General features: G+C 42.8%; 1 protein-coding gene across 5 annotated transcripts in view; it reads right to left on the bottom strand.

The window, feature by feature from the left end:
• The window catches only part of Adarb2 (adenosine deaminase, RNA-specific, B2), a 566,237-nt gene that overhangs the window by 18,407 nt on the left and 519,975 nt on the right, over positions 1 to 27,855 (bottom strand). For all 5 annotated transcript variants that reach the window (XR_382016.4, NR_110345.1, XM_017315647.2 and 2 more), the window contains exon 8: positions 18,385 to 18,566. Coding sequence is in view for 3 of the 5 variants with exons in the window: in XM_017315647.2 (XP_017171136.1) it covers positions 18,385 to 18,566 (182 nt within the window). In the remaining 2 variants the exon portion in view is untranslated. The remainder of the gene's footprint in view (positions 1 to 18,384; positions 18,567 to 27,855) is intronic.

Here is a 27,855-nt window from a genome sequence, read left to right as displayed (position 1 = left end):
GCTTGCTCTTAGGTTGTTGTTTCGTTGTTGATGTTGCGTTTCGTTTTGTAACTTGTGTGATTCTCGCACATGAATTTTGCAGATGAAAACATTGTGTCAAAGTGTCAAAAGGATGAATATATCCTGGCGCTCTCAGGTCTGCCCGTTTATCACCACCCGAGTGTGTGAAGCCTCCCAGGAGGCTCCAGAGGTTTCTGCAAGAGCATTGTGTTTACTCTAGCGAGATGGCTGCTCAAGAGTTCCTGGGATGTGCTACCCTTTGTAGAGAATCTCAGGTGTTGGAAAGCATTCCAGCTATAAGTCACGACTGGAAGGGCACATCAGGAGGCCAGGGCCTGTATTCAGCTCCATATATGGGAATAGTTCCCATCTTGGCAGAAGACCTGCTTAACTGTGTCTTACATAGACAAAGACTTCAGGTTTCTCCTGTGTCCCCAGCTCCAATATTCTGGGATACAACTCAGGTATGTTCTCTCAGCACATGGCCATCTAGCTTTGCCGATTGCCACCTAAACAGCCCAGATCCCAGACTGAAAGTCACCCCGTGACTTTCTTCTGGTCATGGATGGGCAATGTTGGACATTTGGGCAAATTCCATCCACGTCAGCTCTTTCCCCTAGAAGTGATTCGCTATTGTGGCTGCCCACCCCTGAGAACTGGGCAGGGGGGAGCAATCTGGCCCATTGGCAACCACGGACTGTCCTACTGGGCAGGGACCATGTTGGTAGGAAGAGGCAGCTGTTGAGGTCAGGGACGACTGGGTACAAAGGGATGTGATAGCTGCTTTGGAATTGTGGGCAGCCAGGCTCAGCAGACTGCAATGCCCTCTGTTTTCTGCAGGCTCTTCTCTCCCTCTTCCCTCTGCCATCTCTCTTGCTTTTATGTTGGAATTGACCGCTAAAGCACACATTTGGGGCTTCTCCAAAATCCTAAATTCTGAACTAAGAGGAATGCCTTCAAATGTCTGATCTCAGCACACAACCTTCCTGGTTCCTTGCAATTCATCACACCTCGGCCCCCTCTTCTCTTCCTATTTCTGCTTTCCTGGAGACATCATTGAGTTTCGACACTTGCTCTCAATAAGCAGACACACCTGCCTTGGAGAAGGCTCAGCTGCTGCCTGGCTGAGCTCTGCTCTCCACACCCTTGGCTGTCAGACTCACTAGGGCTTCAGCAGTCTCAGAAAGTTACCCATGAGCATTCTTGTGTCTACCCACGTAGAACACAGGGGAAAGGTGGAACATGAGCAGTGCATTGGATGGAAGCCACAGGCTGATAGACTTGTGGGACTCAATGTGAAGACAAGTCTCGGGACTCAGTAAATGGAGAGACCTGGTTTCCAGCCTATTTCCATCCTGGAGCCTTGGCACACATCAGTCACTCTCCTTTTTTGCTCTCTGATGATGGCAACTTCATTTTGAAAGGTTAAGTGGAGATCAATGCAACAGAAAAGAGCACAGTCTATAAACATCAAATGCTACCAATTGTTATTTAGAGAATGATTTGAAGGTCACCTTTACTTTGCTTAGTCTTCTCTAAGCCACACAATAAAATATTCCCAGTTATAGAAAATATCTCTGGCTTAGTGATAAATTACCTGATTGTTTCAGGGCATGGAATAACCAACCAACAAGCAGAAGTCAGGATTTTTTTTTTTTTTCGAGACAGGGTTTCTCTGTGTAGCCCTGGCTATCCTGGAACTCACTTTGTAGACCAGGCTGGCCTGGAACTCAGAAATCTACCTGCCTCTGCCTCCCGAGTGCTGGGATTAAAGGCATGTGCCACCACGCCTGGCTCATCAGGATTATTTTTATATTAACATACATTTTTTGACATTTATACATTTGTCCAGCATTTACCTTTAATACTTCTGCAGGAGTTATCATTCTTTACTTATGCACTGAGCCTCTAATTTAAAGATTATTTTTTATTCTATTCTTTGTCCGAAATAACAAAAATCCTCTCTAAAGCATCTTGGTGGAATGGAAATGCAACTTTTAATGTCATTAAAAAAAAAAAAAAAACATCACCACAAAGAAACATTGCTCAGAATGCTTACTAAGCATTAGTGCCAGCAGAACAATTTTGACATTGCTATAATTAATGATTGGTTTTGATTATAGTAAAGGAGATGGAGCTGCGTGCCAGACTCACTTAAATGTGATGTGCAGATTTACCAACGTGCAATGAAACATATGATTCCCACCCGGATCATTCACATCAGTCCAGCACCTCAGTATTTTGCTGCAGGGTAAACCCTGCAAGGATGGCAACGATGCACAGTTGTCAGGAGGTCGTCTCTGGGTGTTGTGTCGGACTGCAGGGGAGTCTAGCTCCTTATCCTTATTGGTCAGAACCAGGTTGCCTCTTTCCATGAGAAGGACCATGATGGCGTGGTGATGAAGGATGGCCTGGTGACAAAGGGTGGTGTAGTGATGGAGCTCTGAGCATGGCCTTCTACTGAGTCACCACGAAAAGGCTGCCTTCTCAATTTGTGCCACTTTTGTTTGTTTTCACAATTTAATCTGTTTAGGTGATCCTTTTCGTTCCCCACTGGCCACCCCCATCACATTCACATACTCAGTGCCTTGGATGGGAGTGGGGTTTTGAAGATATGTTAATAAGATAATGATGGGACGCTCAGGCTTTCTTGTTTTTTTGGTCCCTAGAGAGACATTTGTTTTCTATGAAAGCATTTTTACATATACAAAAGAGCTCATTCACTATGTGTAGATTTTCTGAATTTAAGCCAACACTCCAGGTATCTTTTTGGTAGTCCTTACATGCACACAAATGGAATCTCTATAGGATTTGTATCTTTTTTCCTTTGGTTTCTCTCTTCCCTCTCCCCATCTCTTCCTTCCTTTCTTTGTGTATGTACGTCAGTGCTGTATACTTTTGAGTTTATGTGTATAGTGTGTATGGTGTATGTGCTTATACGTAGGTCAGGGGACAGTGTCGTCCTCTGTATTTTCTGCCTTACTCTCTTGAGGAAGAATCTCTTATTGAACCCAAAGCCTACTACTCTGACTAGGCTGGCCAGTGTAGTCCCAGGATCTACCTGTTCTGTGGTTCAAGGGTAAAGTTACAGGCATGCATAGCCACATCTGGCTTTTATGTAGGTGCTAGAGATTTGAACTCTGGTTCTCGTGCGTACATAGCAAGCCCTCGTATTTACTGAGTCATCTTTGAGACATGAGTTTTTCTATAGTTCATCCATTCACTCTACTGTAGGTATCAGGCCATTTCCAGGCCACTGAAGCTTGGTTTTAAAAGTGTTTAAAGACCATTAGGGGCTATACTGTTTAGCTAGATTAATACGAGTTTTAGATTTTGTTGGATAAGATGAAGGTACATCCTTGCAGGCATGGAAAGGAAAGACTGATTTGTGCTTAACTTATTCTTCTCCATGGTTACAAATGTAGAAATAAATAACATAAATTATGAGGGTTATTCTTCACGAGGCAACATGAGAAGATTTAACATTAAAATAAAGTCACATGGTGAGCTGGGATGTAGCCGTAGAGTGCTTGTTTAGTACATATGAGGTGCTGGGTTTGATTCTTAGCACTGTACCCGCATACAACTAAGTACGGTGGACATGCATATAATCTTGACACTAGGGAGGTAGAGACAGGAAGGTAGAAATTTAAGGTCATCTTCGGCTATACAGGGAGTAGGCTACATGAGACTCTGTGTTAAAAATATTAATAAATTGATAAATAAAAACCAACTTATAAGGACACAATGAAAGGCAGTCATAATATGTCCTGTCAAGATCTACCCCACAATGTTCTCAGGGTAATACATTAACACATCTAGTACCTGTACAGCATTGCCAAGTCCCCAGTTTACAGTGTCCAGTATCTTCTGAGGACTATTCTGAAATTCGCTTCCAGTGGCAGATACTAACACACCAGAATCTTCCAGTTGACATGGAAGCCTAGTTCCAGTTAAGATTTCGATCATGGTGAAAAATGAGTGTTGCAATGATTATAGTCCAAGAATGAGGGATGCTATCCTCCTGGTGAAGAATCAAAACTCAGAAACCCAGTACTGAGTGCAAGCGACATGGGATTAAGGTGATGGAATTCGTGGTGTGCTGGTTGGAACGTAGATCTATCTGAGAAGAGGGAGTCTTAACTGAGAAAATGCCTCCATAAGGTTGGCTTTTAGGAAAATCTGCAGGGCATTTTCCTGATTAACGTTTGATGTGGAGGTAAGAGCTCCCTGGAGGTGGTATCACCCCTAGACAGGCGACAGTGTAAGAAAGCTGGCTGAGCAAGCTGAGGGGAGTAACCCAGCAAACAGGGTTTGTTCTGGCCTCATTCTCCCCTCCAGGTCCCTGCCTTAAGCTCCTGATCTGACTTTCCTCAGTGATGGACTGTGACCTGAGAATTTTAAGATGAAATAAACTTTTTCTTTGGTTGGAAGAACCTGCTATTAAAGTCTCTGCCCACCATGTCCAGATAAGCTCTCCAAGCTTAGCGCAAAACGGAGGACTCTCTTAACAGACCTTCCTCTTTCTTTGCCTGATCTTATCTGGAGAGTGTCTCTAAGTACCGGTGCCTGACCTTATCTAGAGGATGACCCTGCACAGAGCTTCCTGCAAGCTCTGCATGATTCAGCACAGAAGCCTGGGAATTCCGTTTTATGTAAATGAAGCATTCTCCATCTTAGCCAATAATAACCCTATGCACTCCCTAAGATCTATATTGCTCTTGTTCACCCTGAATGAAGTTGAGCTGTCTCACTGAAGCCGGTCCTGGAAGACAATCTGTCCATCTGAACTCTGCACACCCCTCCCCTGGGTTGGCGGCCAACAGCCCCTGGGGAGAAGGAGGGTCACATTCTTCTCCAGGTTACTTTCGCTCATGGTGCTCTATCGCAGCAATAGAAACCTGACTAAGATACACAGTGTCTTGTTTCTTAACTTTCTCTTCAGCATCCAGAAAATAAAAACAAATTAAAATCGGCCCAATAGAAATCCTAAGAAACATTTGCCTTTAGTGAATTATTTTGTAATGAGGGAACAATAAGGCATGATTTAATATGATTTCTAAAATTGAGAAAATTATGCTTTACCAATGGAGCATTGTAGTTAGTTTATTATAAAGTTAATTGCTTGAAACAATACAGATTTGCACTGTGACAATTCTGTAGGTCAGAAATCTTCAGTCAAGGTAGCAGGGCCGTGCTTCCTGAGAGCTTTGCGGAGAAGCCAGCCCGCCTTGATCTGTTTTCTGGAATCTCCAAGTACATTTTTGGTTTGTAGTTGTATCACTCCAGTCTCTGCTTCTGACTTCATAGGTCTCTTTTCTGTGACTTTCTTCTTATAATAACAAATGTGATTGCATGTGAGGCCCTCTGAAATGAGTTATGTCATCATCTCATTTCATGAACTTTAATCAGAACTGCAAGAGCCTCCTTTCCAAATATGACATTTTACCAACACCTCACTCCATGTGCCACTTCCTGGAATAATCCCACACTCTGGGCATCTTTTCTTGGGACAACTCGGTCTTCTTCGAGACACTTCCTGGAAAACTCCGCCCTCAGAGCATAGTTTCCTAGGAGCATCTCACACTCTGGCACCACCTACTGGCAAAAGGACAAATCTGCAAATGAGAGGGTTCACTTCCCCCTCTCTGGGGCAATTTGACTCCTCTTCCTCTTGCCTTCAGCAAGGCTAGTCCTGGTGGAGGACTGTGGGCAGATAGCTTCACAACTTCTGGTCATTTCTCAGGTTTACAGGATAAACAAAGGAAGCCCCTGTCTGAGTGGGTCTGTTTCAATGCAATAGGCTCTTGAACTCGGTTTAGCTGGGAAGGGATACCATGAGCAACCCTTATAAAGGAAAACATTTAGCTTGTGCTGGCTTATAGTTCAGAGGTTTAGTCTATTATCATTATAGAGGGAAGCATGGTGGTGTGCTGGTGGTGCTGGAGAGATAGCTGAGAGTTCTACATCTGGATTGGCAGGCGGCAGGAAGAGAGAGTGAGCCACTAGGTCTGGCTTGAGCTTCTGAGACCTCAAAGCTCACCCCCAGTGACGCACTCTCTCCAACAAGGCCACACTTCCACTAATGCCACTCTCTGTAAGTCTAAGCAATCTAAACAGTTCTTCCAGGAAACTAATCTTTAACAGACAAATGCTAGTGCAATTTTGTTCAGCCTGATAATTAGTGCAGCAACGTGTTGACGTTTGTAATTAGGTTAATCATCTTTGGTGAGTTTTTTGAAATGTTATCTCTTATTCCAAAGTATATCTGCATAGGAAATCAGCCAATCTCTACCACCTTTGCTTCACCTATTCTGGAGGGTTGTGTGTGGAGGATATTATCCGGGCATACTCAGCGAGGTTGTCTGACTTGCATTTCGGTTCACACAATTGTGTTAACAAGATGAGTTCAGAAATAGGCCAAGGTCAAATGTCACTCCTATGGCTTTCTAGTAGTGCAATCTCAGGTAAGTTAATTAACCTACTTCTGTTTTCCTTTCCACCAGCATTGGATCATTACAACAGTTATTGTGACCATTCTCTTAGTTTCATCATTATTTAAGAGCAGAGGCAGGCTATCCACAATTCATCCAAGAAAATTAGCTATATGATGGCTCCCATCTATACAGAGATGTCTTACTTTGAAGAAATCCTTATTTATTTAAAAAAGGCATTATATAAGTGAGACATTACAGCATGTCTTTAAATAGCTGGTGAGCCTACTATATTTAAAATGTAATTCGCTCTCCCCAAATTAAATTTACACAAGACCTTTCAGGGATGTGATTTTTATATGAAGTGAGGCAAGTCTATAATACAGGGGCACATTACATTTAATTTTGCAAAATGAATGGAGTAGCATGCTTCCAGGCATGCATGGAATTGTAAAGTTGAAGGGATAGAAGGGGCCTCTTGAATTTAATATACTGCCAGATATCCTGTGTACCCTATGTAATCTCTCCCCTGCTCTCTCTCTCTTTACACACACACACACACACACACACACACACACACACACACAGAGAGACACACATACACACACACAGTCACATATACAGACACACACAGACACACACAGACACACACACACACATACACACACACACACACACACAGACAATACACAGACACACACACATAGGCACACACAGACACACACATACACAGATGCACACACACACAGATGCACACACATACTTCTAGTGGAAATAGAATTGGTAAATTTATCATATTAATGTCATTTTATTCATTATCATTAACACAAACACAATCATAATTGTCAGTAGTTTTATAGATACTCTCTTGCCTTAACAGAGCATACTCAGTGAGAAATCTATGACATGTGTTGCAAAGCCTACAGGATGTGGTAGGACTGAGGGTGGGCAATTGGTATATTTTGTGGTGAGGTTTTGTCTAAATAAGTTCTCAGCATATTTAAAAAATAAACCAAGGGTGCTGGGAAGATAGCTGAGCAGGCACAAACATTGGCTGTGCGCACACGATGGCTGAGTTTGAATCCGTAGAACCTATGAGGCTCGGGGGTTGGGAGCTCGGTGCTGGGAGCCAACTCTAGTTCTCTGGAAACAAATGCTCAACCTCGGAGCCCAGGTCTCTATCTCTCCAGTACTCCCTCTTGCAAATAGACAAAACAACCAAACCTGTTTGGCTTAACAGGATCTCCGGTCCAAAAGGAAACATTAAAAGGAAACCTAGACATAGCCAAATAGGCATCTTATCCCCACAACCTATAAGAAAAAAAAAAAACAAAACAAAACCAAAACCAAAAACCAAAAGGACAATGATTTTGCCGACAAAGAACTTTCTTTCCTTCTGGAAGATGTTTCCACAACCCATTCCATGTCCTCTTCCTTGGGTGGTCACTTGGGCCTTTAGGTGAACAGTTTTCCTCACTCTGCTCCCGTGCCTTGGTTTTGATTTTTTTGTGCCCCTTGTCCCTTTTTGGAGATAGCTAAATTATGAAGCTCTGGCTGGTCTGGAATTCGCTATGTATAGAGTTTCTAAGCACAGCAAGTGAACCTGGAAGGCAGTCTCTGCCTGGGTCCTCTGCTCCCGAGGAACCTGGAAGGCTGTCTATGCTTAGGCCCTATCTTTGTATAGATAATGCCAGCAGGGAGTCAAAAACCATGGCCTGGAGCCCTCTTGAGGCATTGGAAGGAATTCAAACCAACTTCTGAGGCTGCCAGGGAGAAGGTCTGGGGGAAGAGAAGCACTGGGTGTGAGAGGAACCCATGGCTTGTATACCTACAATACTTTTTAAAAAAATTACATATACTTACAGAAAATATTTATGGAAGTTTGTCAATTACTACATCATATACTTAAATTTGTTGTAATATAAAATGATACTACAAATTAATATCTAGATGAAAGAAAGTATTTGCTTCTACCATGCAAGTTATTTTGCAAATTATAATTTATCATCATTATACTTCTCTTGAATTCGAGAAGACTAGCATTTCACATAAGATTCTTAAATACTATGTATATCCATGCCAAAGTAGGAACATGGATGCCTTTAGGTATCCACAGTATGAAAAGCAGATAGAATAGGGTTGTCATTGGTGAAAATTTTCATGCACACCAAGCTTTTGACTACGTTGTCAGAAAATACAATGTCTAAAACAGCTTCTGGATATGATTGCTATTAATTTTGTTACTGCTCAGGACAATCAGTACCAGGAGGAAAGAGAGCAAGTGCCCTCTACTTCTATTTCATTAGAAATGTCCTAGTGTTCGTCACATCAAGCTAAAATAGGGGTTTCAGCTCACAGTTCTAGCAATCAATTCTCTGACCTGTCTCGAGCTCCAGATTTCCTGATAATTGCTATAACCTTGCTGTGTATTAGAAAAAGAATTTATTTTCAGTGTGGGCTTAGAAAAGTCAAGATTAAAAACCATGTCTTGGGCTGGTGAGATGGCTCAGTGGATAAAGATACCTGCTGCCAAACCTGATGACCAGAGTTCAATCTCAGAGACCTGTACAGTAGAAGGGGAGAACAGTAACCCAATCTCAAAAGAACTCACTTGATATGTACTCACTGATACGTGGATATTAGCCCAGAAACTTAGAATACACAAGATACAATTTGCAAAACACAAGAAAATCAAGAAGAAGGAAGACCAATGCGTGGATACTTCATTCCTCCTTAGAATAGGGAACAAAATACTCATGGAAGGAGTTACAAAGTTTGGAGCTGGGATGAAAGGATGGACCATCCAGAGACTGCCCCACCCGGGTGTCCATCCCATAATCAGCCACCAAACCCAGACACTATTGCATATGCCAGAAAGATTTTGCTGAAGGGACCCTGATATAGCTGTCTCTTGTGAGGCTATGCCAGTGCCTGGCAAACATAGAAGTGGATGCTCATAGTCAGCTATTGGATGGAACACAGAGCCCACAATGGAGGAGTTAGAGAAAGTACCGAAGGAGCTGAAGGGGTCTGCAACCCTATAGGAGGAACAACAATGTGAACTAACCAGTACCCCCAGAGCTCGTGTCTCTAGCTGCATATGTATCAGAAGATGGCCTAGTTGGCCATCATTGGGAAGAGAGGCCCCTTGGTATTACAAACTTTATATGCCCCAGTACAGTGGAACGCCAGGGCCAAGAAGTGGGAGTGGGTGGGTAGGGGAGTGGGGGTGGGAGGGTATAGGGGACTTTTGGGATAGCATTTGAAATGTAAATGAAGAAAATATCTAATAAAAAATTGAAAAAAAAGAAGAAGGGGAGAACAGACTCCCATGAGTTGTCCTCTGATGTGTGTGCAAACTCGGGTGTGTGTGCACACACAGAAATAAATAAGCATAAATGTCACATCTATTAAATAAACTACTATCATAAAAAAAGAGTTTGACTATTGTATTGGTTATTTTTCTTTTGCTGGGACGAAACACCCTGGCAAAAGCCTCTTAAGGAAGAAAGGTTTATTTTGGTTTACAGTCTCAGAGGAACAGAGTCTGTCGTGATGGAGAAAGTCAACAGTAAGGGAAGGCACGGAGACAGGGGCAGGAAACTGGCTGTTCAAACCAAGTCAGGGAGGGATCAGAGAGGGGGTAGGGAGGAGATAGGAGGGAAGGAATAGTCAAAAGTGGGGCGGGCTATGAACCCCCCAAACCCACATTCAAGGACTCACTGCCTACAGTGAGGTCCCACATTGTAAACATTCCATAGCATACCCTAACAATGCCATCTACTGGGACCAACTGTTCAGATAATGAGAGTATGGGGACATGTCTTATTCAAACCAGCACAGCTCTGCTATCTATACCCCTTCATCCCATGATGATAGTTTTACTTGATGGGAGAAAAAGTTCATCTTGATGTTTAAAGCATCAGGAAGCGTGTATCTGCAGCTTGGTAAAAGAAACTGTCAAAGTCACTTTCTATTTTGTGGCACTTTGTTTTTCTAAAAGCACATGCATTCCAAGCATAGATTTTTATTAGTTATTACTCTCATGATTTGTTTTCATTTTATTGAGTTCACAAGAAGGCAGAATTCACAATGGCAGCCTTCTTTAGGGTGGCTGTTTCAGATAGTGATGAATGAATCCCCCCCGCCCCCGAGAAGGACTCAGGATTTGGCCCAGCCTTAACACACTCACAGGCCCTGAAGTTGACTTCAGGTTAGCTTGCCTTATGCAGAATACTTCAAGCCTGACTTTGAGACATTAATATGCACCCTGTGTCTGTGGCAATGAGGGTATCCTTTTCAGCTTCGTTGATTCTTTTTAACCCAGAACTGACTTAGCTGTATCTAAATTGCAGGGCTTCTTTCTACTAATGTGTGAGCTTCACCTTTTAGGGCAACTCTGCAAACTGACCTTGAGGGAAGTTCATTTGCTTGTTTGAGTGTGCTTTTTATTATTATTATCCTCAGGCCAGACTTTCTCCTCCCCCCCTCTTGTTTTTTTTTTTCCCCCTTATTCAAGAAATTAGGATGATTTCAAAATTTGCATGATTCATTTTCAAATGTCCATCAAAAGCAACGAAGTCACTGCTTGGGGTTTCCGAGCAGGCGAGATATTAAGATTTAGCTCAATTTGCATCTTTATAGTAGTGAGAACCATATTCTAGGGGAACACAGGCTGCCGGGCTTAGTCAGACCCCACTGCTAGAGGGGGAGGCAGATGCCACATGGGCTGGGGTGGAGGAGAAAGTGTCTCAGGGGCTAGGCTATATCTTAAACCAATCAGGTGGCCCTGGGTTTCTCTTATTTCTGCTGTTGCACAGTGTATGTAAGCTTTTATTCAACTCGGATTTTGGAGATCAAACTTGGGTTGTCAGGCTTGTGTGACAATCGCTTTATGCCACTGAGCCACTCTTCATCTCATTCTTTTGAGACAAGGACTCCTCAGTGAACTTGAACCTGGCCATTCTGGCAAGACTGGTTGACCAGTGAGCTCCAGGGATCTACCTGGCATTGAATCTACAGGCATGCTGCTATGCTTGGCTTGGACATTGGTGTCGAGCCGCTGAACATAGGTCCCTTTGCTTGTGAAGCAAGTACCTGCTGAGCCATCTCTACAGCCACAATAATCAAAAGTTATCATCTTATTTATGTTGCCATGTCCCTAAATGAGCATGTCATTTATAAAGAGCACAGATAAGAGACTGGATGTCCAAGAAGGGTTGTGGTGGTTCCCAGAGGATGAACAAAGACCACTAACTTGACAGTGGGTTGGTAAAGAGGTGGTGTTGTTTTTTTACATTTCTTAGTGTCTGTTAATTTTAAATCGCTGTAAAAAGGACTTATTCTAACCTTGTGTGCATTTCTCTGTGTGGGTACATGTATGTGAGTCAGGTGCCCCCAGAAATCAGAGGAGGGCATTGGATCCCCTGGAGCTGGAGTTATAGGAATTGTAAGCTGCTGGGAACCAAACTAAGGTCGCAGGCAAGAGCAGACAGCACTCAGAACTGATGGGTCATCTGTCTTGTCCCCAAATCAGTTTTTTCTCACTGTTAGATAAATACAGAAGAATGAGGACCACTCAAGGAGTTAGGGCACAGAAAAAGAGAATGTAAACCCTTCATTAAAAAAAAAGAGAAGTCTCCTTCTTCTTCTTCTTCTTCTTCTTCTTCTTCTTCTTCTTCTTCTTCTTCTTCTTCTTCTTCTTCTTCTTCTTCTTCTTCTTCTTCTTCTTCTCCTCCTCCTCCTCCTCCTCCTCCTCCTCCTCCTCCTCCTCTCCTTCTTCTTCTTCTTCTTCTTCTTCTTCTTCTTCTTCTTCTCTTTCTTCTTCTTCTTTCTTAAACTGACAATAAATTTAACCTACAATAAATCCAAGAACTATGCCATAATTTGGGGATATCTAATGTGGAGACATTTACTTATGCTTCCAAACCAGCCATGCCCCCCACTCCCCGATCTTGTCTAGTGATACTTTGTTGTTTAGTCAGAGCGAGTTCTTGGTCACTTCAAGACAAGACAGGATAAAGAAAAGCAAGGAAGGAAGAATGAAAGCAAGAAGTATGCTCCCCAAGTAGCATTTTTCTCAGAATTGCTGAAATTATTGGCCATTTAAAAAATAAATATAATTTTCTAGACCTCAAGGCAAATTTTTCACGACTGTGCTTGGTGGCAGGCAAGTCTTCAGTGCCACGTGAGGGGTTGAGAGCAGCAGGCAGCTAAGAGTTTTGGACACACTCCAGTGCACTGGCTCGCTGCCCCCACATCCCCTCTCCAGTAGCTAGACATTGCTGCCTCTTTAGCTAGGCTCGTTTCACATTATTAGTTTTTATGTGTGTTTTAAATAGACATCTAAGAACTTGTTCTGCATTGCCACAGGATGTAATCTGATATATTAGAACAATGTAAAATTTAAGCCAACTGGACTTGAGTTTAAATTCTTGTTCCTTTCAGTTAAATAGAGCATCTTAAGGAATATATCACATTTACAGGAGTCTCTTTCAAGGGTAATTAGTATGTACTCTTTGGTATGAAGGCTACACACATGCATGTGCATGTATGTGGGGGCCACAGGTCAGCACTCAGTACACAGATGGTCTTTAGGACCATCTAAGACAGAGTTTCTCAGTGGTGTCAGTGTCTAAGTAGGCTCGACCACCTGGCCATGGAGCTGCAATTGCAGCATTTTAATGTGGGTTCTAGAGTTTGAATACAGGTCCTTGTGCCTGCAAGACAAACATCTTACTGTCTGAGGTGGCTTCCTAGCCTTACTTGGACACTTAAAAGAAATGGAGCGACTCATATTTGGTTTTGGTTGGTATGAAGACTGAATGAGATGATCCATGTCATAAAGTCAGTACGGAAGAGAGGGTGTCTGTTCAAGAAGTGTCATCTCATGTCCCTAAATGATTTTGCCACTCTCAGGACACTTCTGAGCTTTACAACAGTTGTATCACTCAGAGCATACCCCTCTGCTTGCCTCCTTTCTGACCCCAAGAATACCACCTACAGGTTGTTCATTTCTGTTATAGTTTGAGTTATGCATTCTGCAGCCTAGGTTGAGCCCAAAGGCAGCCTTTATAGCTTGGACTTTTCAGGTGAACTGAAACTCAACCCTTTATGTATAACACTGACATGCTAGTGGTTAAGACTCATCACACATTTGCTGTTGAGAGTGAAGGAGACAACCAATGGGCTGGGAACAATAGTAGTGATACAGGGGTGATGTAATAAACAGAGAGGGTAGGTTCCCACTGCCTGTTGTATCCTGTGAATCCAGCCTTTAGTATTGACATTAACTCAGCCCTCAGGATGGAGATGAAGTATCACCCCTTCCACAATAGTCAGACTTGTGTTACAGCGAAATAAGGGGAAATCAGATACAAATAACTGTTTAATATTCCTGGATTAAACAGCGCTACCCCTTTCCCAGATATCTTGCTGAAACTTGCCAGTATTTCAATACAAGTTCTCCTTAGCTGCACACTTGGAGCCCCAAGATCTAGCAAGAGTCTAATAAATCCTGTGCCTTTGAACACAGAATGACGCCAGTCTCTCTACATATGTCTGGATAGTCTGTAATTCTAGTCTACAATTCACTATATATCAAAGTTATCCTCAAACCCAGGATCCTGCATCAGTTTTCTGAACACTCAAATGACAGGTGTGTGTCACCACGCCCAGTGACAGAAGCTAGGATTGGAGCTGCTGCCTGATGCCATGAACTTTTTTTTTTTTTTTTTTTGCTGCTAAAAGGAAGGCAAGTCTTACAAAGGTCCCTAGGAGCTTAGATGGCATCCAAAATGCCTGGGGTTTTAATTGTGAAGGACAACTGACTAGTCGGTGACATACAGAGGGGAGCTCCTTTCCTGCCCTGCCTCTGTTAGCTTCTTAAAATCTATGATCTTATTTTACAAAATCATTAAATGGCCAACCTTGTAGAATAGATGAATAAAGGAATTCATTTCTGTGATGACTGGCATCTTAATAATTTGCCTGGCATCCTCCTGGGCTCTACATGAATTATTTCATCTCTTCCCCACCGTTGCTCTCATGAGGCCCCCTTTTCACACCTGATCTTATAGTGTGGAACAGTTTTAAAATTCTGGAAATAAATCTTAGGCCCAACTGCAACACACAGACACACAGACACACACAGACACACAGACACACACACAGACACTCACTCACACACACACACACACACACACACACACACACACATATGCCCAGATACACACACACACATACACATACACACACACATATATATGCACAGATATACACACATACACACATATACACAAGCACAGACACATAGACACATATATAAATGCACATACAACATACATATATACACACATACATACACACATATACATACATACATAGATATATACACACATACACACCAACAACTGCTTTGTCTTCCTTTGTTTTGTTTTGTTTTTTCTTTCTTAGATACTGGCTGTGTTACATTTTTCTTACTGCTGTGATCAAATTACAATTACGTTGACAGAGCAATTTAAGGGAAGAAGAGCTTACATTGGCTTATAGTTTGAGGAGAGACAGTCTATCATGGAGGAGCCTAAGGAGGCTACCTGCATTTTACACAAGCAGTCAGGAGACAGAGCAGACAGAAAGTGAGGCTATAAGACCTCTAGGCCTGCTCCATTGACCTACTTCCTCTACCAAGCCTTCACTTCTTTGTTTATTTTTTAAGATTTAACATGCATTCTTTTTTTAAATTTATTTTTATTAGATATTTTATTTATATACATTTTAAATGCTATCCCAAAAGTTACCTATACCCTCCACCAGCCCTGCTCGCCTACCCACCCACTCCTGCTTCTTGGCCCTGGCATTCCCCTGTACTGGGCATATAAAGTTTGCAATACCAAGTGGCCTCTCTTCCCAATGATGGCCAACTAGGCCATCTTCTGCTACATATGCAGCTAGAGATACGAGATCTGGGGGTACTGGTTAGTTCATATTGTTGTTACACATATAGGGTTGCAGACCCCTTCAGCTCCTTGGGTGCTTTCTCTAGCTTCTCTATTGGGGGCCCTGTGTTCCATCTTATAGATGACTATGAGCATCCACTTCTGTATTTGCCAGGCACTGGCATAGCCTCATACGAGACAGCTATACCAGGGTCCCTTCAGCAAAATCTTTCTGGCATATGCAATAGTGTCTGGATTTGGTGGCTGATTATGGGATGGATACCTGGGATAGTCCATCCTTTCCTCTTAGCTCCAAACTTTGTCTCTGTAACTCCTTTCATGGATATTTTGTTCCCTATTCTAAGGAGGAATGAAGTATCCACACATTGGTATTTCTCCTTCTTGATTTTCTTGTGTTTTGCAAATTGTATCTTGGGTGTTCTATGTTTCTGGGCTAATATCCACTTATCAGTGAGTGCATATCTAATGACTTCTTTGGTGACTGGTTTAACCTCACTAAGGATGATATCCTCCAGATACATCCATTTGTCCAAGAATTTCATAAATCCGTTGTTTTTAATAGCTGAGTAGTACTCCATTGTGTAAAGGTACCACATTTTCTGTATCCATTCTTCTGTTGAGGGACATCTGGGTTCTTTCTAGCTTCTGGCTATTATAAATAAGGCTGCTATGAACATAGTGGAGCATGTGTCCTTCTTACCAGTTGGGGCATCTTCTGGATATATGCCCAGGAGAGGTATTGCTGGATCTTCTGGTAGTATTATGTCCAATTTTCTGAGGAACCTCCAGTCTGACTTCCAAAGTGGTTGTACAAGCTTGCAACCCCACCAGCAGTGGAGGAGTGTTCCTCTTTCTCCACATCCTCACCAGCATCTGCTGTTACCTCAATTTTTGATCTTAGCCATTCTGACTGGTGTGAGGTGGAATCTCAGGGTTGCTTTGATTTGCAATTCCTTTATGATTAAGGATGTTGAACATTTTTTCAGGTGCTTCTCAGCCATTCGGTATTCCTCAGGTGAGAATTCTTTGTTTAGCTCTGTACCCCATTTTTAATGGGGTTATTTGAATTTCTGGAGTTCAGCTTCTTGAGCTCTTTGTATAATTGGATATTAGTCCCCTATCAGATTTAGGATTGGTAAAAATCCTTTCCCAATTTGTTAGTGGCCTTTTTGTCTTATTGACTGTGTTTTTTGCCTTACAGAAGCTTTGCAATTTTATGAGGTCCCATTTGTCAATTCTTGATCTTACAGCACAAGCCATTGCTGTTCTGTTTAGGAAAATTTCCCCTGTGCCCATATCTTCAAGGCTTTTCCCCACTTTCTCCTCTATTAATTTCAGTGTCTCTGGTCTTATGTGGAGGTCTTTGATCCACTTAGTCTTGAGTTTTGTACAAGGAGATAAGAATGGATCAATTTGCATTCTTCTACATGATAACCGCCAGTTGTGCCAGCACTATTTGTTGAAAATGCTGTCTATTTTCCACTGGATGGTTTTAGCTCCCTTGTCAAAGATCAAGTGACCACAGGTGTGTGGGTTCATCTCTGGGTCTTCAATTCTATTCCACTGATCTACCTGTCTGTCACTGTACCAGTACCATGCAGTTTTTATCACAATTGCTCTGTAGTACAGCTTAATGGCAAAGCCTTCACCTCTTAAAAGCTTCACAGCAGCTGAACTAAGTATTAGAGCCCATGGACCAGTGAAAGGTACTTTCCATTCACACCACAGCACAGGCTGAGAGTAAACCAGCCTAGCCCATGAGTGCTTGCCTCCAGCTCCTGGAGCGGAGCCCAGGTTTGCTTTTGCAAGGAGAGTTCCACCGTTTCTCAGTGCACCTGCCTGATTTTTGCCACAAGTAGTTTCTCAAGAGAACTCTCCCGAAGCACCAGGGGGAACTCACATAAAGATCTAGAGTTTTCCACTAGGGTCTTGTTACAAGGATAACAGGACATGATGAAAATTCACATGCTTCTTCTTTCTGCTCTGGATAGCTCCCACATGCCCGGAAGTTTATGATTAGTACAGAAGGCTATTCCTACTATGTAAGTATCACTTTTCCAAACCTGTGAAGATTTCTCATTGGCTCCTTTCTATGCAACACAAAAGTTCATACCTTTGATTGTTTCGAAAGCTATGTGACCTATGACCCTTGCAGCCACGTGTTGCCAGGTGGGTTGGCATGTCTGGGTTCCCTAAAGGCACCTAAGCTCTGTGGGAAGGTGTGGTTGGCTTAGGACTTGCCTCCCAGATGTGGTTTCAGCCAGGTCCTGTAACAGAGGGTATCCTAGGTCCTGCAGACACACTGCAGGTGAACTGGGGGCTGGCTGACTCTTCCCTTCTCTCTCTCTCTCTCTCTCATGTGTGTGTGTGTGTGTGTGTGTGTGTGTGAGTATGGAAGTCAGAGGACAATCTTGAGTGTCAGTCCCTGCTTTTTACCTTGTATGAGATTGGGTCTCTTGTTTCCATGGCATATATACATTAGGCTAATTGGCATGTGAACGTCTGTCCAGTGAAGCTGCTGCTTCTGGCTTCCATCTCTCCAAAAGAGTGTTGGAATCTACACTACTACTATTCAGTACACTCAGCTTTTTTATGTGGGTTCTGAGGATTTGAACTCAGGTTCTCACATACCAGGTGTTTCTAAGACAGGCGCTGGGGGTCTCTTACTTCTTATTCCATTAGTAGGGTTTGTAATTACACTATATACCACTGCAGTGAAAACAACATACAGATGTGTGATGCACTAGGTCCCGCCTGAATTCACGCTAAACTGTTGCTTATTATCAGATATGCTCATGTGTGCACGAGCGCACACACATACACGCACACACACACATACACACACACAATTGGTCCATTTTAAGTTTCTTCTATCGTTACTCATTAAGTTTGAAATTATCATTGCCAAAGTGAGTGCAACCAGAAAAGAGTTGCAACCATTGGTTCTGTATTCAGCAGCCTGAAGAGAAGGCAGTGGGGTGCAGGTCTCTTACCACTAAGGAGAGGCCTGTTTTGTCGGTATGAGGCAGGCAGCTGGCCGATTCCCTCCATCCTGTGGCTCATGACCCGTGCAAGATGGCCCGTGTGGTGCAGGCTGCCCACAATGATGCTGTGGAGGTACACAGGCTCGATGAAGTGACAGAGGAGAGCGCCTTGTAGTCCCAGCACATTCCAGCTAGAAGGAAAAGCAAGGGTGAAGTCAGTGGGATTCCTGAGCCTGCTGGGGATGCAGTGCTGGCAGCTGCACCTGCTGGGGATGCAGTTTTGAGAGCTGTGCCTGCTGGGGATACAGTGCTGGGAGCTATGCCTGCTGAGGATGCAGTTTCAGGAACTGTGTCTGTTGGGGATACAGTTCTGGGAGCTGTGCCTGCTGGGGATGCAGTGCTGGGAGCTGTGCCTGCTGGGGATGCAGTGCTGGGAGCTGTGCCTGCTGGGGATGCAGTGCTGGGAGGTGTGCCTGCTGGGGATGCAGTGCTGGAAGCTGTGGCCTGTTGGGGATGCAGTGTCAGGAGCTGTGCCTGCTGGGGATGCAGTGCTGGGAGCTGTGCCTGCTGGGGATGCAGTGTCAGGAGCTGTGCCTGCTGGGGATGCAGTGCTGAAAGGTGTGCCTGCTGGGGATGCAGTGTCAGGAGCTGTGCCTGCTGGGGATGCAGTGCTGAAAGGTGTGCCTGCTGGGGATGCAGTGTTGGGAGCTCCTAGGCCACTCAGGGAGCTAGTAAGATATGTTGTAAGATATGTTGGTATCATTTTCTCCTTAAATTGTCTGCTCTTTGAAGGTTTCTCCTTTTCAGCCTGGGAGGAATGGCCTGGAACTTCTCAGATGCAAGTTATCAGGCTGGCCCCTGATGATTCTGCTAGACCCTAAGGACTTAGGACTGAGCTCTGATAGCGTCTTGTGTGTCCATTAAGCTCAACTTCCTTTTCTGGAAAACGGAGTTGTTAGAGAGACAGGAAGTACTATTCTCCAAGAGACTTAAAATCACACTCTTTAAAAGAAGTGAATCTGAAGGTGTTTTTTCTTCTCCTCATATTCCATCTGGGAAAGGTCCAGCAACGGAATTTGCTGATTCCCATTTGGAGAAGAGCACTGTCTTCCATCCCCTTTGTCCTTAGTACTCAGAATGACCTACTGTATTGAAATTAAAGGGCATTAATAAATGACCTGTTTTGGTCTGGGGATGGTTTTATTTTTGTATTTTAAAAAAGCCTAGCTCAGAGATGATTGACAAGGGCTCTTTCTTTGAAATAAATATAGCTCTGGGTGAATGTTCTTACTTCTTCAAGCAGAGAAAGTACTCTGATAATTTTTTTTTTTTTTGGCCCTCCGACCTAAATTTAAGGTAGAAAGTTCTGTGTATCTACTACCTAATGTGGTTTCCACCCTACTGTGTTTCGAATGCAACCACTACTGGAGGCAAGCATTATGTAGCTAATTTCTTACATCATTGTTCTTTTTCATTAATTAACATTTCTCCACTGTTGGAGCAATTATTGTGGGGCCTCCGTGCTGTACATCTCTTTTGATGATTAATAAGGAGTCATTATATCTCTTTTCCCGAAGCAGTCAATTAACACAGAATTCTTTCCATTAATTACCGAATACGTCTCTACCTGGAGAGCAATCTGCTCTGAGAACCGGTGACATCAATTGCTCTAAAAAGTTCTCTTTAAATTTTATTCTGAAAACACAAGCAATTTAGCTGGCGATATTAATCTGCCTCAGAAGCATCGTGGTGAATGAGAAACATCTTTTAATCTCATGCAAGAAAAGGCAGCCATCTGGCTGGCAAGGATTTCAGGGAGCCACTCTCCCAGTCTCCCTCTGTAAATGCAGGTCATTAAAGTAATGTGTTCATCTACATAAAACTCAAATGGAATATAAAAGGTAATATTTATATACAAACAATTTAGTCCCACGATTTAAACAGTCATTGGTTTTATGAAACATTTACTTTAGGCTATCAGATTTGCATAACTTCATTTAAAAATATTGTGGTCAGTTTCTAGAAGTCACACTAGTCTTCTCAGCTGTCTTCAGATACATGCACTCTATCCCAGTGTAAATAACAGAATGGGATGAGAGAAAGGGCATGTCTGGAAGAAGCACATGTCCTCTTTCCTGATGTCTTTTGGCTATAATGTTCCTGCTTCATGCTGAATTTTCACTACAATAAGACACAACCACCATGGGTCCTCTAATGACCATACTCTTCATTGATGAGTTACAGAATGTCTACAAAGCTCAGGAGAGGGGTCTACTGAAATCTGACCTCTTCCTGGGAAGAACAGTGTTGGTGGTTTTGAGTTGTACTTGAGGAATTTGGTGCATTCTCTTGTATTTTGACATTGTATTATTGATTTATTTTATTAATTGTTAAATACAATATCATGTTTTCTCCCTTTCTCAACTCCTCCTAGATCCTCTCTGTATCCACCCAACCTCATGTTCTTTACATCAAACATAAAGCACACACACACACAAAGCAGAAAACTAAAATCAAAACAAACAAAAAGATAAATAAGATAAAAACCAAGAAGCCAAGAAGAGTATTACAAGATGGATCCAGTGGGTAATGGTCAGTGCCTACGGCCAAATCTGAGGACCCGAGTTTAATCTCTGGAAATCAAATGTCAGAAAGACCGCCATATGTGCAGTATGGCATGTGATAGCTCCCAATTAAATATAAAATGTAGTTAATATGTGTTTAAAGGTGAGAATGCCAAGAATGGTTGCGTATTCCTGTAGACCCAGCACTTGAGAAACGGAGGTAGGGAATTGTGAGTTGGAAGCCAACCAAGGTAAGACTCTGCTTGATACAAAAAATTAGCTCCCCCCAACAAACAAATAAATAAATAAACTGAATTTAACAGAATTGCTAACATGTTTCGTTTGAAAGGATGCTCAGAAAGTCTGCCAAAAGATAACTATACAAAGCAAAGGACTCTGGGTTATAGATGGCATGGGTTGAGCTTACAATCTTCAGATTGTAAAACTTTCCTATCCATTAAAAGCAGAATAGTACATTAATCTCCATTGATAACAGTGCATCTCTTTCAAATAAGCTAAACTTCAGACAATGAAATGTGAATCCCCTAGATGGGATATAGTGATTCTTCAGACCATCAAAGTATTGGCTTTGAACAAAACTTGTGGAACACATTTGAGTGGTTCTGATTCCACTGGATTGTCGAAAGACAAATAACTTCTATATTTGGTTCCTCCTAATAACCTTTACAATAAAAAGAAAAATCAACCTCCTCTTTGCCTGACTATAGGACGTTAAACGAATTCAGCTAACACGATCAATAAAACCAAATGTCTCTCTGAATATGAACTGGAGAATCCTCAGCGATCGGGATTGAATGGAAAATACCTCTCCTTTTGTTCAAATAGCTGATATGCCTGTAATGTTGACAGAGACAGAAATCCTATGCCTAGTTTTCAATATAGATAATCCCTAAATAAATATATTTTTTTGTCTGTTTGTCAATCACAGAAATACCACAGGTAAGTGGAGGAGAGATTTTAGAAAAGGTTGCCTTTCTTTAGGCAAGGGATATCATCTCCTTGCTGAATTTGAACTGTGACCTCCAAGTTTGGGAGAAAATGATGAGCCGTGTGCATGAGGCCCTTCCCACAGGTGTGTGCCTTGAAGTTTAGACAGAGAATATCCATTGGTGACGTGTATTTTGGATATTTTCTTTTTCTGCCTATTATTTATACCATCTTGATGTGGTCCTGGAAAAAAAGATATAACTCTGTAGAAATGTAAATGTGCACCATGAGGTAGTTCCATAGATAGCCACATCTACTTTCTTCTGTGAGCCTGTTTTCTGAACAAAGCACTACACCAATTACAAAATTTTCTCATGTTCTGTCTGAAGCCCGTGAGGGTCGTCACACGGAGGGAACCAAGAAGTCACAATCTGTAGATGATACTCAGATCGTCAACTTAGCCTGTCTACTGGATCAACCCAAAGCTTCAAGAATATTCTGGTTTATGTCCTAGTTTGCTTTCTACTACTGTGATGAAAAAACATGACCAAAAGCAACTTGGCGAGGAGAGCATTTATTTCATCTCACAACTCCAAGCTACACCACATCTCTGAGGGAAGCCAGGGTAGGGACTCCAGTCAGGAACTGGGAGACAGGAAATGAAGGCCAGGGTGTGGAGGAATGCAGCTTACTGGCTTGCTCCTCATGGCTGGCTCAGTTACCTTCCTTACAGCATCTAGGACCACCTGTCAATCATTAATCAAGAAAACTCCCCACACACATGCCTCTAGGTCAGTCTGACTCACATACTTCCTTAGCTGAGCTTTCTTTCCCCCAGGTGACTCTATTTTGTTAAGTGGTGTTGCGGGAAATATTAAAAAGAGCGGCAAGTTCCCGTGCTACACCCAGCAACACTGCCCCGGCAGTGGTCTCACTGCCTCTGTCTCTAGGCTAGCCCCCGCAACGACCCAATCGCAGTCTTCCCAGCTCCAGTTCGTGTGTCTCAGTACCTTCTCAGCCATAAAGCCCCTGTGGTTGGCTGTCGCACATTCCAGTAACCCAATAAAATCAAAACTCTAGAAGCTTATAATTAATCAGTCAGATTTATATATCAATAAATTCTCAATTCACAAGATGTCCACACAATAATATAACAATTGATAATAGTACAAGCTGCCTACCTAGATTAAACAAGTTATCCCAATTATTCCATCCCTATATGATATTGTATCTACCTGTGGCTGTTTAAAGCCATGCAGAATCCTCCTGTTCGTCGTCCATCTTGCTTCCTTCTCGTCTACTTTGTCAATCCCTGTCTCTAAAACTCTTAGCTCCGCCTCGTTTTTCCCTGCCCAATCACAGGCTTTTTGTTGTATTAATATTTAAAGTTATTGGACAGGCAAAATTCTGCTACAAAGTAGTCATAAACTAACCAGCACAGTGCCCAAATACATTCTTATTTGCTTGATTGGCGTGAGTCTGGGCAAACCTGTTTTTGTTTATTTATTTGTGTTTTTTAAATTTTTTTTTTATTTTTTGGCCACATTAGTCCAAAGTCACTCAGTGCTGAAGGTTTAGCATCTGAGTAGTTAATGAAAATTTTGGAGTAAACAAGTCAGATAAAATATAAATCCAGACTTGGATCACTTGCGCCATCCTGAACCCCTTTTTGCTGCTTTGAGCAGCAGTGTTCTCAGTGATCCTCTAAGTGTGGTACCTGAGTGACGCAGGCAAGGCTGGGCACTCCACTGAAACACATACTCTCAGGCCCCATGCCAGACCTGCGAAATCAGGACCTCTGGGGAGAAGTCTCGCAGTTGTAAGCACAGGTTTAACAGGTCTTTCAGGTGATTCCATTGCTGCTAAAGTTTGAAGCCCTCCTGTCTCCATTGGAACATGGCCACACTAATACTGTCTGCTTTCCAATCCACTGAGACACCACAGAAAATCAATTTTTAATCCACCTGGGGGTTAATACTTGTTTCCTCCACATATTTCCTATGTGTCACACTACCTTCCCTCCACTTTTATGAGGACAGGTAATAATACAAGCTACCATCACTTGGCCAATGCATTCCTAGTTGGTTAGCCATGTTCCACTTTTTTTAGTCAGGTAAAGGAGAGTGATAACCCTTTGACTCAATAACAGGACTTCTAAGAGCTCGTCCCAAGGCTATGCTTTAATAAAGTGCCAGGGTATACGTATCAGGACAGTCTTTTCAGATTTGTCATAAATATAAAGCAAAACTAAAGAAGACAGAAGACTGGAAGTGCGCTACCCTTTAGTATAGACCTGACTTAATAAATCCCTGTATACTCACAGAAAGAAAAGATACCGTCATTACGCTGGTCGCCTTGTGGCCTGTGTTATGTAGTACTATGTCCCCTGCAAGGCTGCTCTCCCGTACCTCCCCTGCTCTCTGGCTTTGTCTATGTCCTTCCTCCCGTGTGGGAGGCATCACATCCAACTGGCTGCCTGCACAATGCCTCTCCCCAGACATTCATTAGGGTACCTACGACGGTTTCAGACTATGCTGGCTCGCTCTCTTCTTCCCATAACCGTGATATTCTTACTCACTGATGAGAGAGCCACATTTCTTTTGTAGAACTGGATTCTTAGCCCTCTGCTCTGTCCACATCCCTGTGCAGAGTCTGGGAGGCAGGCAGCCACCTGTGTGTGTCTCTGGGGGTTACTAATCTGGCCATTCTGGCCACCTCAGTGGGTGTTACCACTAGTAACAGGGCTGGCAGATGCCACAGTCTTTGATTTGTTGCAATGCGTCTGTATTTGATAAGTATCATCCACTTGATCACTCTGTTTTCATCATGAGAGACTGTACAAGACTTTCTTAAAAGCCGTTATAAAAGTCACCGGAGCTCCAAGTGAATAATGGTAGAAAGGCTTTTGAGGTGAGCAGAGTTGTGAGTGATGTCAGTCTCAGCTTTTTGGGAGATCGATGCAGGGCTACCATGGGCTCAAGGCCAACAGGGCCACCCTAGGCTACATGAGGAAACCCTGCCTCAAAAAGGAGGTGGGAAAGGCTAGGAGTGTGACTCAGTGATAGAGTACTTGTTTTGTGTGCATGGAGCCATAGATTGAATCTTCAGGACTACGGCCCCCACAAAAAAATGAGATGAGAAAATGGTACATCATCCTCTTGGAATTCTATGGAATGTGTAATGTGTTACAGATGAGGACTCTGCGAACAAATTAAGAAAGAAGGAAGTCAGAACTTTCCCCTTAGGGTCCTAGGTGCAGAGAAGGAGCAGCTTGGAGAGAATGTGGAACAACAGGTCTTTGCTTGGAGGGTGAGCAGCCCATTCACAGTCACAATCTAAGCTGGACAGTCAGCTGGGTGTCTGCTTCTCCAGAACGCAGCTATCATCATCCCCTCCCCTCCCCTCCCCTTCCCCTCCCCTCCCCTCCCCTCCCCTTCCCCTTCCCCCCCTCCCCTCCCCTTCCCTTCTTCTTCTTCCTTCTCCTCCTCTTTTTTTTTTTTGACATTTTCTTTATATACATTTCAAATGCTATCCCAAAAGTCCCCTATTCCCTCCCCCACCCTACTCCCCTACCCACCCACTCCTGCTTCTTGGCCCTGGAATTTCCCTGTACTGGGGCATATAAAGTTTGCAATACCAAGGGGCCTCTCTTCCCAATGATGGGCAACTAGGCCATCTTCTGCTACATATGCAGCTAGAGATTTGAGCTCTGGGGGTACTGGTTAGTTCATATTGTTGTCCACATATACAGTTGCAGACCCCTCCAGCTCCTTGGGTGCTTTCTCTAGCTTCTCTATTGGAGGCCCTGTGTTCCATCTTATAGATGACTGTGAGCATCCACTTCTGTATTTGCCAGGCACTGACATAGCCTCATACGAGACAGCTATACCAGGGTCCCCTCCTCCTCCTCCTCCTCCTCTTCTAATGGAGAAAGTTTTAATTCCTTTGTTTAAAGAGACATTGTGATCAATAACCAGGTCCAGGTGTTTAAAATCAGAAGCCGTATCTAAAGAGACATTAGTTCCAGAAGATTTAGATTTGTATGTGCCATTCAACTCCTGCTCCGGTTTCCCCATTCTTTAAGGAGCCCGTGGCTGTTGCCTGTGAGAGCGGCTGCTCTGAGTATGAATACAAACCCTGTAGATAGGGATGTGGCTGTGGTCACAGCTACCATCATCCATTCCTCTATGCACGGGCCACTGTTGATTGGTGATGTGCTACTCAGCTTTAGTTTTGTGGTTTTGAAGGTCAATTTTCACTGATGAGGTGAAATAAGCCACTTTCTGTAGATACACTCAGCGGTTAAGGGTGCTGTTTGACTTGTGATTTTAGGAACATACTTCACTGTAATTTCTATCTGGCTTTATGATTTTCCAGAGTTAGGATACATAAGTAACTTTTCTTGTGATGTATTGCTTTCCTAAGACATCCATAGCACACAGCTGCTTCAATATGGCCCCTAATAGCAGATTCTGGAGCTCAGAGGCTGAAATCAAGCCTGCCTGGCCGTACTTCCCCTGGAGGCTCTGGGGAATATCTACCCTCAAAATCCCAGCTGCTGGGGACAGTTGTTGATGCTCTTAGGTTGTGTCCACATCACTCCAAGCTCTGTCTTCTGCCATGTGCACGTTTGTCTACCTGTCTCCATACTTTCTCTGCCTCTCCTTTACAAGGACACATGTGGTTGCATCTAGAAGCCATCTGAGGTAGGGTACATGCCTTTATTCCTCTACCCAACTTAATTCTGCCATGTGAAGTTAGAGTCATAGGTTCTGTAATTACACACATCTTTAGAGGTGTCTATTCAACTGCCTACATCCCAGGACATTCCATCTTGTCCTTTGACCTTTATTTTGAAAAGCCATTGTTTAATCCTCCAGTACAGATCCTACGTAGGAAAGCTGAGATCTAGAACAAAGTGTTTGCACAGGGGGTCATAGTAGCAACAACCTGGAAACACTGCAGGCATCTAGCAACAGGGATGGAAGCAGCTGACAGCATAACTACTAGCAGCAATACACTCACACTAAAGTGCTGGTTATTTTAACAAGGAGTCATGGTTGTAGTTTTGATCAACAGTTTGTAAGCCAATTTCAACACATTAAAAAATATCTTTGTTGTAGGGAAAAAATGTGAGTTAAAAAAAAAAGGTTGGGCTGGAGAGATGGTTCAGTGGTTAAGAGCACTGATTGCTCTTCCGAAGGTCCTGAGTTCAAATCCTGGCAACCACATGGTGGCTCACAACCATCCGTAATGAGATCTGACACCCTCTTCTGGTGCATCTGAAGACAGCTACAGTGTACTTAGATATAATAAATAAATCTTAAAAAAAAGATTAACAGGAATATAGCAATAGTGACAGTTGGGATACTAGTTGACATTTCTTTATATTTCCTAATATTTCTTCATGATATTTCTCTTTTCTTGAGACAGACTCTCACTCCATAGTCCTGGTTGGCCTTGAAATCCATATATAGCCTAGGATTGTCTCAAACTTATGGTAATACTCCAGTCTCATGTTGTAGAGAAATGAAGATACAAAGCATATGTATGTATATGCCTTGATACTTTCTTGACTGAGTCATCCTCTTTTACCTGGGAGATTTACAAGTTTATTATTATTATTATTATTATTATTATTATTATTATTATTATTATACTGGGAATGGGACCCAAAGCCTGACTATCATGCAAGTACTCTGTCACTGAGCTATAATCTTAGCACTTTATTCCATGGAGTAGGGTCTTCCTATATAGCTTAGGATGGCCTTGATCTTGAGATGGTCTTGGCCTAGCCTTCTAAGTGCTTTGATTACAGGGACATTTAGGCCACAGATTTAGCTCCGTTTTCTGTGAAATTCTGTCACTCATAAGGGAGGTAGTTCTTTCTACACAAAGCTTGTGAATTAGCTTTTATGTTTAAGACGTTGTTTAGCTCCAGGGTTTTAGCCTAATTTTCTTTTACTTT

Source organism: Mus musculus, chromosome 13, assembly GCF_000001635.26.
Source record: "Mus musculus strain C57BL/6J chromosome 13, GRCm38.p6 C57BL/6J".
Lineage (NCBI taxonomy): Eukaryota > Metazoa > Chordata > Mammalia > Rodentia > Muridae > Mus > Mus musculus.
The sequence above is the reverse complement of the archived record's forward strand: the minus strand, read 5'-3'. Positions and strand labels throughout refer to the sequence as shown.